Source organism: Myxine glutinosa, chromosome 1, assembly GCF_964187855.1.
Source record: "Myxine glutinosa chromosome 1, kmMyxGlut1.1, whole genome shotgun sequence".
NCBI classification, from domain to species: Eukaryota; Metazoa; Chordata; class Myxini; order Myxiniformes; family Myxinidae; genus Myxine; species Myxine glutinosa.
The window spans coordinates 376,438,251-376,452,549 of NC_136261.1; the positions used below are offsets into that span (position 1 = coordinate 376,438,251).

Sequence of the window (14,299 nt, forward strand, 5' to 3'; positions counted from 1 at the left end):
GACTGGGCATAAGGCATAGATTCATGTTAAAGATTATGTTAAATGATTATGTTATTATGTTATGATTATGTTATTATGTTATATGAATGTTATATGTGAATATATGTGAATGTGAAATGTGAAATATGTGAAATGTGATATATGTGAATGTGAATAATGTGAATATATTCATATATGTTATATGAATGATTATGTTATTATGTTATTATGTTAAAGATGTTAAAGATTGGGCATAAATCCATGTTAAAGCTTTGCATCACAGTAGCCAGTAGTTGGTATGAAAATACAAGTACTAGGCAGAGTCTGCGGAGCTTACGCTGAGACTATTTAAGCCGACGGGACCTTATGCACAGACCGGGAATAAGCCCTAAAGCTACAGCTTTGCTAGTCGGTATGCAGGTATGCACGCAAGCTGCATCATTATGCACAGACAAAGACTTGGACTTCTGTTGAGCCTACATCGAGACGTGAAGCGTATGAACACCCAGTTAATATACATTGTCCAAGATTACACAAGTGTGTAACGATAGCGAACATCCACACCTATATCAAAAACTTGTATAAGACTGGAAAGGTGTGCTGAGGCCATTGTAACAATAAGGAGGGAGTGTGAGGGGAAAGGCACACAAACTTTTACAAAACAAAGTTTTATTTACACATCATCCTTGCCCAACACAATGAACCATTCAAATCAAATTCATTTCTTCGAAGGCACCCACATACCCAAGTCATATTTTAGCTTTTCAACTTCAAGGATTGCTTTCAATTTCTGTACTTCCAACAATTTCTTCTTCGCTATATCTTTTTCTATTGTCGTTCTCATCCAATGCTTAAAGAGGACAACCTCTTCGTCGGTTTCTGGAGTAATCACCAACTGCCACTTCCGCCCCTTCCTTTCTGAGGCATTCATCACATTGGAAGAGGACGAGTGGTGATTGGACGACGATGACAGCCAGGATATATCAAAGTCTTTTACTGGCCTGGGTGCCGTTGCTGTAGAGGCGGCCACATCTGTGAAATGGACCACAGATATCCAAAATCAAAATGACAACATGTTTCACAGTCAACGCATTTGTTATGAAATTATGTTCAGAAAGTCAACAGGTACAAATGTTGCGGCATCTTTGCATGGCACGTAAGGGGGGTACATAATGGTTACGAAAGGGTTTGTATGTGGATAATAATAAGCTCCATCCTGAACATCCCGGTATATTGTTATAGTGTAATCTCTGTTAAATATTTGGCTATGTCCTTCCTCCATCTGTTGAGGGAATTAAATCCTCAAGACTGTTAATTGATGTTTCTTCACTCATGGTTAATTGTAAAAAGTAGAGGTTCAATTGCAGTGTTAACTGCATGGAAGGATAAGAGGAAGTTAAAATCCTTACATTACTCAAACATCTGGTGTTTGCTCCTTTGGAGAGAAACTGCATCCTTTGAGAGTTGTTGAGTCTGTACTTTTAAAATGTTAAGCCATGGGTGTGGCAACTGCTTGAATGTAGTTCCTCTTTTTGATTTTATCTATACTAGGGCGTGCCCGTACGTGGGTGCAAAAAAACATGCGTGCAAACAACAACAACAAAAAAAAACTTTGAAACCACGTGGCAGTAACGACCACAGAACCCCCCCCCCCTCTATTTACATGAAATGGTTTGGTCCATTCGCAAAGCCAAAGCGAACGGCTTGCGAGTACGGTAGAACCCCCCCCCCCCCCTCTATTTACATGAAATGGTTTGGTTCATTCGCAAAGCCAAAGCGAACGGCTTGCGAGTACGGTGACCATACCTTGGGAACCACTTGTCCGATTAATTTCAAACCTTGAAAAGGCACATCCTCGGGTCCCCAGCAATATACCTGGCAAGTTTCAAGTATATCGGACCCGTGGTTGTCGAGAAACAGCGGTCACAGACAAACACACAGACACACACACATACAGAGATTACTGGAATTATAGATAGACTATGACGTGCCCGTACGTGGGTGCCCGTTCCTTGGTGCGGCCCAGCATCTAGTCGAGACCCAGTCACCCAGGCCGATCACCCATTCCGACCCCAAATTCCTCATCGACGATAACTAAACAATATATTATATGAATCGCACCGTACATACCTCCTTCTAGATCTTGTTCTTGTCTTGATATACTCACTCAGGCTCACTCTATCACGACTGAGTCCTCCCAGCTCCTCCAAATGGCGCCCGCTACGCCTCGAATTACTATCCGCGCACGCGCTCTCACATCGGCCACGCCTACGCAACAACGTGTTCTGTGATTGGCTGGCCTACCCCGCAACCTGTTCTGTGATTAGTTTGGTAAATAAATCGCCATAGCTCGGTAACTACTTCTCCGATTAATATGAAACCTTGAAAAGGCACATCCTCAGGTCCCCAGCAATATACCTGGCAAGTTTCAAGTATATCGGACCCGTGGTTGTCGAGAAACAGCGGTCACAGACAAACACACACACATACACACAGAGATTACTGGAATTATAGATAGATAAGCTCTGTTGTGACTTGTGTTTTCCCATAACAGTTATTGGCGACGAGGATGGGATTGCCAGATACCAGGAGAAGAGGAGAGTGAAGGAGACCGGCGGAGGTGTGCAAAGCACAAGGTGGCCACTGAAGGAGACAGGTAAGGGAAACTCTTTGGAGGTTCCCTGCCCGAATCCTTCACTGTGCTTTTGCATTCACCAAAGTCGTGCTTTATTTGCCTCTAAATCTTTTGGGCAGTGCAATCCATGGAAATAGTGTTGAATCAATTCATAATGAGAAGGCTAGGAGCCTCAGAGTTTGGGTTTCAGAATATCCGTGCGTGCAAATAAGGATATCTAGTCTAGGTTTTCGAAACCTGTGCATGCAAAATTTACTATAGGATTAGGAATCCTATAAGGTCTGAAAGGGTCAGGCACCCTTGAGATTTTGAATCTCGTAAGAGGCATGCGAAATTTGCTGTAGGATCAGGGATCCTATAGGGTGTGAAAGGGTCAGGGACCCTTGAGAGTATTTGGAATCCCATAGGGAAATAGCTGAGATATCATTAAAAGGGTTTAAATCATTAAACTACAAGGGAGCCTAGAGGGTACTTGTATGATTTAAAAAAAACCCTTTGGGTACACTTTGGGTACACTTTGGGTCTGGGACCCATAAAATTAAAGGCCTGCTAATCGATTGTTACCATTGCACTATTGGCGTCGATTATGGTGTGAATGTGTCTGTGTGAATGTGTGTAGTGTTTTGTGGGAAATAGTGTGCAACTATTTGTGATGCTGTGTTAGCCCCTGCGTTTGTGTTGCTTTGTGTAGCAGCCAGCATAGTGAAACCAGAAAGAGGAACATGTCAACTCTGTGAGAAGTGTTAGTAAAATGATTTGTATATAATGTTTACGTGCTGGCTTGTTTCGTGGATTGTAAAACTTATAAGTAATGTGTTCATGATGAGTGTTCAATTTGTGGTTTGTGATTGATGTTCAGCCATATGAAACGTTGTGCTAGTTTGAGTAGCTTTGTGTATTGTAATTGTGATATTCAATAAGGATTTGACAAATAAATAAATAATAGAGTAACAACTATACCCCTCCCCCTCCACCCCTGAGGGGGACAAGGGCCCTGTTGTCCAAAGGGACATGGGAGGGGGAGGGGGGCGGTGGGGGTTTGCCGATTATGTATGGCCACAGCTGACCGAATAAGGTCAGGAGAGACGAAGTTCAGGAGTACGGGGGCCAGCCAGCACACTGGTTTGCCTCTGTGATAGAGTATGGTAGAGGAAAACCAACAGGTGTGATTTTCATCTGTTTGAATAACAAATGTACTTACAACTCAAGACAAATTAACGTGGCCCCTTCCATGTGTATATTGGTTACGGGGTGGACAACTGGCTAAACCAAAGAAGAAGAAGTGTAGATTTCATGAAGATGGGACTCGTTGGAGAATTTGGTATAGGTTAACTAATTTGAAGACAGAGAAATGGAAGAGGGAAGTGTCAAAACCACAACAGAATTATTGCAGTTGCAGTTATTTGCACTGCAGGAGGGGCAGGTGGAGGTAGTCGTGGTCGAGGGAAAAATGTGCGGGCAGGTGTGTATGTGAGCCACCAGTATTTGGAGCGAGTTGCTATTAATCATAAAAGGATTTGTGAGGATGCATGATGAAACACCCACTTCGCAGGCACAACAAGCCTCAATGAGTAGGCTGTCTGAAACTGGGTTTCACAATATTAAGCATTGGTTGGTTGTTTTGACCATGGAACGGATTTTTTTGCAGGTCTAAGCAAGTGTTTAGATGGTTTGAGTAAGTCGGATGGAGGTTTTGGAGCAATTGCGGAAAGTGGTTGGAGAATATGTTGTGTGGTTGTTGGATGGCACATTCTAACGCGGAAGTTGATTGGAGTGACATTTCCTGTATTTGGATGATTCAATTTCAGTGGTTCATGGAATGGATGTTTTGGGTGACCTGATTAGGGTTTACCAATGCGAGTACTTTTTGAAGGACTTTTTAGCATGTCTGTAATGTGACGAATAAATTGATCTGAGAATGTAAAAGCTTCATGAACATACTTTACAGTGTTGAGTCTTGAGAAACAATGTTGTTGGATTTATAGTACTAGCAACAGTACCCGCCCTTTGGGCGGGGCTTCAATTAGGAGGCCCAAATGAAAAGGCAAAATATCAGAAATTGAAGGCTTTTTTTTATTTTAAACGATTTATATAAACATCCGTTAAATCATATCACACGCAAGTCATCAAAATCTAAACAGTATTTGTAGAATTTCAATAAAAGCCACATCACTGTTCATATCGGTAAATATTATTCCATCGTGTTTCAAATTTGGGCAATGGGCTCTCCAATATTCGATGTGTTCACGGTTTGAATTAGGTAACGTAACGTTTGTGACCATGTTTTCATTGTGACGATGTTGTGACGATGTTTGTGTTCACGGTAGTGTTTGATGTGATGGTGTGAACGTAATTTCATAATATTTTTCGTTTCTATTTTCGTAATCGTTTCATGAACATTTAATGTTTAATAAACGTTTAATGAGCGTAAGAATGAGTGTAATGATCATTAAATGAATGAACGAATGTATTGAATAATTTGATGCGAAGCGAAAGTCGCCTCAGAGCTGTCACATTCACAATCGCTATGTCGTATGTACTCCCCATACATGTTTCCTTCATTGTAAAAACTACCAAATCAACAGTTAAAAGGATTTTGAGCCGATAGGTGTTACGGCCTTGGCAAGATCGATGGAGACAGCGATCTGTGAGCTTATACACACCGCCCAAATACCTATGTGGAATTATCTCATGTAGAGATTAAACTCACGTCGTTTGAACTTTGGCCGAAGTCATTATTTACTTTTAATGATGTTTATATACGAATCAAAAAGAAGATAATTGGTTTTGGGTCGTCCTTTCTGCATATCTCGTGGGATTGCGAGTTGGAGAGACGACTGTGATGGCGTGGAGGGGGTTGGCATTCTCTCAAGCAGGGATTCAACCCATGTCCTTATGAAAGGTCTTTGTCCGAGGTCACCAAGTCCGATCGGTGCAGCCGTGCAGCGATCTGTGCATCCGTTTGTGCGGCACCCAGGAAAATAGCGTTATGCGGGAGTCCAAACCTGAAAATGCTGGAGGCCAAAGCTGAAATTGGAAAAACAATATAGCCTATTTTACTCAAGGGGATCCCATGATTACCCACCCAAAGTATCGTTGCGATCCGTTCAGCCGTTTTTGCGGTACCTTCGAATAGACGGACAGACAGACAGACAGACGGACGGACATTTGGTGAATTATAGTAAGATTAGTTGGATCTGGAAAGAGTAAAACTTAAATGCATGACACGTTTTATATTGTACTAGAATATAAGACCCATTGCTTTGCTGATGGAAATACCAATCTTTGCTGCGATGCATGACACGTTTTATCTATGGGGTTTATGGGGTTTTATCGATGGTTTTATCTAATCTATGGGGGAAGAAAAAAACAGGATTCCTGGGAGATCCTGCTCTCCGTGCAGGGATACCCAACATCACTTGTTGGCATTTGCAGTTTTCACACGCGTGTCTGTGGAGGATTTCATGGTTCAAATCTCCTTCCCCCGAGGTGGCAGCATTGCACTGGATAACAAATTCACAAAGCACTAGGCAAAACTAAGCTTTGGCAAAAAATGTTTTTTCCCATTATCCCATGGCAAAGGCCACATGTCCTTGAAGAAACATTCCTTTCCTGTGCGCTTACCATTCTCATTGTGTTCAAAGTTGTTTATAGCTGAGTGTTATCCTGCCTCTCCCACTCTGTGTAGAAAACAGGAATAGCTGTGTCTGGAACAAAGGGAATGACCTTAAATAGGGAAAACCCACATGATGGCTTGAGGTGGAGGCTTTGAGTTTCCTTTGTCTTGAAAAAGATATTTAAACCCATGGCTGGTGAGGCTTTCCAAGGAGTTTGTGTGTATCCTTGGAGCCTCAATGTTGTATTATTTTTCAGTTTAAAGATGTTACTTGCTGAAACGTCTGGCTTATCAGCGACAATCTTGGCGCTGCTGGCTTATGCGCTAATTCCTTCCATGCACGTTTTCATTATCTATAATAAACCTCTCGTGAACAGTCTGAGTTCGTCTAGGAGCTTATTCCTGGAGTGGGGAAAGAGGCTTGATCCCCCGCATGTCCATTTACCCATAAAAAAAAATTGGCTCACAAACATTCCTGGGAGTTACCCAGAGCCCGAGGGAGGGCTAGGATAATTGATAGGGAATTAGAAGACTTTCGGGACATGAGAATGAAATCGCGACATTTGTACTGTAGTGGGGACGTAGGTAGCTTGGATGGATGATAATGACGAGGGAGTGCAAAGTTTAATGGGATGATGGGAAAGCACGAGTTTTAGGGGAAAAGCAGTTAGATAGATGATGCTGTGTGTGTGTGTGAGGAATTGTATGGAGACAAATGGAATTGTGTTGAAGAGGTGTGTGAGCACAAAAGGTGTGCAAGATATTTGGTGTGCGACATAAATGGTGTGTGAAAGTAAAAGTGAGAATATTTGTTGTGGAATGCTTGGTATGGAATAATAGGTGTGGAACGCATGGTGCGAAGGATTGTATGGGGGGAAGAGTGGAACCCATTCGCGAAAGCCCAGGCAGGGGGGGGGGGGGGTAGTGTAAAGTCAGGTAGAGGGCTTAGGCAAAATTGTATGGATATTGACACCTGTGGGGCAGGTAGTGGCAAAGTAGTGCTTTGGAGAGTGCATGAGTCAGTGACATGGCTGGGCGTGTGGTTTAATTGGTGCGTATGGTTATTGGGGCACTCCACCACTGGTAGTTTGTCGGCCAGGTGAGGCCGCAGGTAGGCTCTGGGAGCCAGTTAGAGTAGTTGTGAGTTGTTCAGTGGGGCCCGAGGATCCAAGAGAAGGACCAGGGTTGCCCGATGCCAAAGTGGGCACAGAGGGGGTAAGAGCCAGGAAGGGCCTTCCCAGTTAGGCAGTCGCAGGAGCAGGTAAGCTCGGGTGGCGACTTCAGTGGCGGGGTGCGCAGGTAGTTGGACCTGCTGGTGGAGCCACATGACCCAGCCCCGAAATTGTGCAAGGGCACAGTAAGAAAAAATGGGGAGTGAGACCCAAATTCGTAGGGCACCGCAGAGTGGTCAATGGGGATTCGGTTTTTAGAACCACATAGTTTAAAGATGGCCGATTGGCAGGGTACAACCCCGGGTAGGTTAAAAGTTAATGTCAGAAGTGTCGCTAGGAAGAGAAATCCCCTTCGCGCCATCCACAGCCATGCACCGAGGAGGACGAGACTCCACACCAGGACCAAGTGAACCGTTTGAGTGTAAGACGCATCATGACGTAATGGGACATTGTGTTTGTTCCATTCCTTCCTTCCTGGGAGGGATTGGGAGATGAATTCGGAGCTAGAGGGGGATATGGGAGACAAGACGTAGAGACGAATTTGTAAATACAAGGAAGGGCTAGGGTAGTGTAAGCGACATTGGGGGGTACGAACGGATAGGGATGAGCCTGCTCTGCTCGCTCTTCCACGCCCCTTGCGCTGCATTACCTTGTTTGCTGTGTACCTTTGTGCCCTTTCCGCTTTGCTGGTCGTGCTTTGTCTCTCCCCCCACCCCAGGACCATTTTGGAGGTGGAACTGTGCAGCACCATCGACCTGTGCAGCATTCCTTGCTACACCTTGCTACACCTGTGCAGCATTCCTGCTGCACCTTATTACATCTTTGCAACTGAACGGCATGGCACTTTGCTGCCGTATCCTTTTGTTGTAACTTTGCTGCACATGTGCAGCACCTTGCTGCCACAAACACTTTGCTGCACCACATACACTTATGGACCACTGGTTTTGTGGCCTGGTACCTCTGCTGTGCAGCACTTTGCTGCAACATCACCTTGCATCTTCGGACCACTTGTTTTGAGTGGCATCAATGTCACGCAGTCGGACCACATAGGGTTGGCCCTGCTGGCAGAATACAATAAACACAGTTTGTGTGTATTTTTATTATGGTGTGCCAGGGACGAGAAGCGTTGTAAGTTTATTTAGCCCTGAAGAGCAGGAATGGCCTGTATGCTGGTCCGGGGGCTTGCCGGTTTGATATATGCACACAGAAGATGCAAGAAGCAAGAAGCAAGAAGCAAGCAGCAAATATGACTTTTGAGTGTGTTTTGGTGCTTTGCTGTGCTTTCTCTCCCCTCCAATCTTCTTTCCAAAAAGGACAGGTCCTGGGTCATAGAACTGTAAATAAGGGTAGGTTTTGTGCTTGTATATAAAATGCTGCCCACCGGCTTTATGTTTAGTTTGACAAATTCCGGATTCGGTTAATTGTGGGCGTGATTCTGTTAGAGCAGCTACTCAACGCAGTAGGTGGGACATATTTAGTGTTTTAAAACTGTCGCATACACGGGTTAGAGCAAATGTTAGAGGGAACCACATCTATATGTGACATGTAAAAGTAAAAGTTAGTTCCCAGATCTTTCTCAAAACTGGTCGTTCCAATTTTTGTAGGTTAGACTCGGGGACGAGTCTGATGAGGGAGAGGGGTAGTGTTGCGGTTTTGAGTTTTGGTAACAGTGAGTATAATAAAGGTTAAATTCCCCCCTCATAGTTAGTCACACAAGCAACATGTAGCCTCGCGATAGTGTAGTTATCTCTTAGTATTTGTGAGCTTAGGCCTTTTCCTATGTTAGTTCTGCGTTGAGTAGGAGCCAGGAGAATAGGTCCTACTCCTACTTTCATTGACTATCCCGCCTCCCTAGCCTCATGCCTCTTTGCACTGCCTTTGATTCTTTTGGCGCGAATTAACACGAGGCAGGCCTAGGATGGTCGGGGCGGGACCGAATGAGGGCGGCAGAGAAGCTGACGGTAAGCGCGAGCCGCCAATCAGGGCTCACAGGGTGTGGCGGCAGCACTGCGTCACAGGGCATGGGTGGAAGGTTCGAGAGGTTTCGAAAAGGTTCGAGGCATATCAATATAAGCGGTTGCGCAAAGCCCCCAGGAGAACTGAAGAGGAGGACTGACGAGAAGGACTCGTGAGCAGCTGGATTGAAGAGAGCAGTAAGAGGACTGAGTTGGCATTGAGTGGAGGAAGACGCGCATGAACCAGGATACGCGCTCGTATGAAGTGACGCTCAGTTGAGCTTGTAGCCAAGCCGTGTATAGTGCATTGAGTTATGCGAGTGATAACGCGCTGTGTAACCGCCAGCCGCGCTGAGAGACGCGTATTTTCCTTCCTACCTCATTAGCTGCCTTTTGTTCGGGAGACGCGCTACGAGGATCCTTCCACCACCTGCTTGCCTTCCTCGCAGGACGTGCTTGGACCGTGGAGAGCCGGACGGGGCCGTTCCTGGACGACCACGTCGACGCGGTTGGCCTGAACATCAACCTGCCTGCAATCCCCTGTGTGAGTGTGACGGGCCTGAGTCTGGGTGTTAAAAATAAGACCGTTTAAGTGCTGCTCTGTGTCTCTGCGTCTACGGATCATTGTACATACGTGTGGGAATAATAATTAAACCTGTGTTCTTCCTTTCCATTCGATCGTTCTTGTGATTTCCTCATTGGCTAAGCGTGGTACGAGTAGAACCGCTCGAATCGGGTTCCACTACTAAAAACTGCACGGACCAAGTGGTACTCAATCCGCTCGGTGTACCCCAAATTACACGTGGCTCGTGTGAGGCTTGCTTCCCTGCTTCCGTGGCAGCGCAGGGATTTAGGTACGAGTGAGGATTGCCCCGAAACCCTACCTTGCGTTTGCCCGGAAGAGGCGTTTCAAGTCTCTTGGTTCCGCCAAGCCCAGAAAGGAAAAGGGGCTTAATTCCCCCTTGGTAAGGGTAAGAAGGGTGGCAGAGAACCGTAACAATATTCTTAAAAAATTGATATATTATCATCTAAAAGATGATAAAAAAAATTAAAAAATAAATAAATTCGAATTGGTGATTCTAAAGGATGATTCTAAAGGGTAATTCTAAAGGGTGATTCTCAAGGGTGATTCTAATGGGGGGTTCCAAAGGGTAATTCCAAAGGGCGATTCTAAAGGGTGATTCCAAAGGGCGATTCCAAAGGGTGATTCAAAAGGGAAATGTTGAAGGGCGATTCTAAAGGGTGATTCCAAAGCGTAATTCTAAAGGGTAATTCTAAAGGGTAATTCTAAAGGGTAATTCTAAAGGGCGATTCTAAAGGGCAATTCAAAAGGGCGATTGTAATGGGCGATTCTAAAGGGTGATTCTAAAGGGTAATTCTAAAAGGTAATTCTAATGGGTAATTCCAAAGGGTGATTCTCATGGATGATTGCAAAGCGTAATTTTAAAAGGTCATTCTGAAGGGTAATTATTTAGGGTAATTGCAAAGGGTAATTCCGAAGTGTGATTCTAAATGGTGATTCTGAAGAGTAATTCTAAAGGGCAATTCTAAAGGGCGATTCTAAAGGGCGATTCTAAAGGGTGATTCTAAAGGGTAATTATAAAGGGTGATTCTAAAGGGCAATTCAAAAGGGCGATTCTAACGGGCGATTCTAAAGGGTGATTCTAAAGGGTGATTCTAAAGGGTGATTCAAAAGGGTCATTCAAAAGGGTCATTCTAAAGGGTAATTAAAAGGGTAATTCTAAAGGGTAATTCTGAAGTGTAATTCTCAAAGGGAATTCTAAAGGGTCATTCTAAAGGGTCATTCAAAAGGGTAATTATAAAAGGTATTTTTGAAGGGTAATGCTGAAGGGTGATTCGAAAGGGCAATTCCAAAGGGTGATTCTAAGGGGCGATTCTAAAGGGTGATTTCTAAGAGTGATTCTACAGGGCGATTATAAAGGGTGATTCTAAAGCGTCATTCTGAAGGGTAATTCTAAAGGGTAATTCTAATGGGTAATTCCAAAGGGTGATTCTAATGGGTCATTCTAAAGGGTCATACAAAAGGGTAATTAAAAGGGTAATTCTAAAGGGTATTTCTAAAGTGTAATTCTCAAAGGTAATTCCAACGGGTATTTTCGAAAAGGTGATTCTAATGGGTAATTCCAAAGGGTGATTCTAATGGGTGATTCTGAAGGGCAATTCAAAAGGGCGATTCTAATGGGTGATTCTAAAGGGCAATTCAAAAGGGCGATTCTAATGGGTGATTCTAAAGGGCAATTCAAAAGGGCGATTCTAAAGGGCAATTCAAAAGGGCGATTCTAATGGGTGATTCTAAAGGGCAATTCAAAAGGGCGATTCTAATGGGTGATTCTAAAGTGTAATTCTAAAGGGTATTTCTAAAGTGTAATTCTCAAAGGTAATTCCAAAGGGTAATTCGAAAAGGTGATTCTAATGGGTAATTCCAATGGGTGATTCCAATGGGTGATTCTAAATGATGATTCTAAAGGGTGATTCTAATTGGTGATTCTAAAGGATGATTCTGAAGGGCGATTCTGAAGGGTGATTCTACAGAGTGATTCTAAAGGGTGATTCTAATTGGTGATTCTAAAGAGTGATTCAAAAGGGAAATGCTAAAGGGCGATTCTAAAGGGTGATTCCAAAGCGTAATTCTAAAGGGTCATTCAAAAGGGTAATTACAAAAGGTATTTCTGAAGGGTAATTCTGAAGGGTGATTCCAAAGGGCAATTCCAAAGGGTGATTCTAGAGGGCGATTCTAAAGGGCGATTCTAAAGGGTGATTCCAAAGGGTGATTCTACAGGGCGATTATAAAGGGTGATTCTAAAGCATAATTCTGAAGGGTCATTCTGAAGAGTAATTCTAAAGGGTAATTCTAAAGGGTAATTCTAAAGGGTGATTCTAATGGGTGATTCTGAAGGGTGATTGCAAAGCATAATTTTAAAAGGTCATTCTGAAGGGTAATTATTTAGGGTAATTGCAAAGGGTAATTCCGAAGTGTGATTCTAAATGGTGATTCTGAAGAGTAATTCTAAAGGGCAATTCTAAAAGGCGATTCTAAACGGTGATTCTAAAGGGTGATTCTAAAGGGTGATTCTAATGGGTAATTCTAACTGATAATTCTAAATGGTGATTCTAAATGCTGATTCTTAAGGGTAATTCTAAAGGGCAATTCTAAAGGGCGATTCTAAAGGGCGATTCGAAAGGGTGATTTTAAAGGGTACTTCTAAAGGGCAATTCTAAAGGGTGATTTTAAAGGGTGATTCTAAAGGGTGATTCAAAAGGGAAATTCAAAAGGGCGATTCTAAAGCGTAATTCTAAAGGGTCATTCTGAAGGATAATTAAAAGGGTAATTCTAAAGGTTATTTCTAATGGGTGATTCCAAATGGTGATTCTAAAGGATGATTCTAAAGGGTAATTATTTAGGGTAAATGTAAAGGGTAATTCCGAAGTGCGATTCTAAATGGTGATTCTGAAGATTAATTCTAAAGGGCAATTCTAAAGGGCGATTCTAAAGGGCGATTCTAAAGGGTGATTCTAAAGGGTGATTCTAAAGGGTGATTCTAAAGGGTGATTCTAAAGGGCAATTCAAAAGGGCGATTCTAACGGGCGATTCTAAAGGGTGATTCTAAAGGGTAATTCTAAAGGGTGATTTAAAAGGGTCATTCAAAAGGGTCATTCTAAAGGGTAATTAAAAGGGTAATTCTAAAGGGTAATTCTGAAGTGTAATTCTCAAAGGGAATTCTAAAGGGTCATTCAAAAGGGTCATTCTAAAGGGCAATTAAAAGGGTGATTCTAAAGGGTAATTCTGAAGTGTAATTCTCAAAGGGAATTCTAAAGGGTCATTCTAAAGGGTCATTGAAAAGAGTAATTAAAAGGGTAATTCGAAAGGGTAATTCTCAAGTGTAATTCTCAAAGGTAATTCCAAAGGGTAATACTGAAGGGTAATTCTCATGGATGATTCAAAAGGGTCATTCTAAAGGATGATTCTAATTGGTGATTCTAAAAGATGATTCTAAAGGGTGATTCTGAAGGGCAATTCTAAAGGGCAATTCAAAAGGGCGATTCAAAAGGGTAATTCTAAAGAGTCATTCTAAAAGATCATTCCAAAAGGTAATTCTAAAGAGTAATTCGAAAGGGTAATTCTAAAGAGTCATTCTAAAAGGTCATTCCAAAGGGTAATTATAAAAGGTATTTTTGAAGGGTAATTCTGAAGGGTGATTCTAAAGGGCAATTCCAAAAGGTGATTCTAAAGGGCGATTCTAAAGGGTGATTCCAAAGGGTGATTCTACAGGGCGATTATAAAAGGTGATTCTGAAGGGTCATTCTGAAGGGTAATTCTAAAGAGTAATTCTAATGGGTAATTCCAAAGGGTGGTTATAATGGGTCAGTCTAAAGGGTCATACAAAAGGGTAATTAAAAGGGTAATTCTAAAGGGTATTTCTAAAGTGTAATTCTCAAAGGTAATTCCAAAGGGTAATTCGAAAAGGTGATTCTAATGGGTAATTCCAAAGGGTGATTCCAATAGGTGATTCTAATGGGTAATTCCAAAGGGTCATTATAATGGGTGATTCTAAAGGGCAATTCAAAAGGGCGATTCTAACGGGCGATTCAAAAGGGTGATTCTAAAGGGTAATTCCAAAGGGTGGTTCTAAAGGGTAATTCCAAAGGGTGATTCCAATAGGTGATTCTAATGGGTAATTCCAAAGGGTCATTATAATGGGTGATTCTAAAGGGTAATTCCAAAGGGTGGTTCTAAAGGGTAATTCTCATGGGTGATTCCAAATGGTGATTCTAAAAGATGATTCTAATTGGTGATTCTCAAGGATGATTCTAAAGGGTGATTGTAAAGGGTGATTTTAAAGGGTCATTCTAAAAGATCATTCCAAAGGGTAATTCTAAAGGATAATTCGAAAGGGTAATTCTAATTGGTGATTCTAAAGGA

General features: G+C 42.7%; 1 protein-coding gene across 2 annotated transcripts in view; it reads right to left on the reverse strand.

The window, feature by feature from the left end:
* Window positions 1-631: 631 nt before the first annotated feature.
* Window positions 632-14,299, reverse strand: part of LOC137415435 (uncharacterized) — a 116,280-nt gene continuing 102,612 nt past the window's right edge. For both annotated transcript variants that reach the window (XM_078770193.1, XM_068101017.2), the window contains exon 3: window positions 632-1,011. In XM_078770193.1, coding sequence (XP_078626319.1) covers window positions 698-1,011 — 314 coding nt within the window. In that variant the 3' untranslated portion in view covers window positions 632-697. The remainder of the gene's footprint in view (window positions 1,012-14,299) is intronic.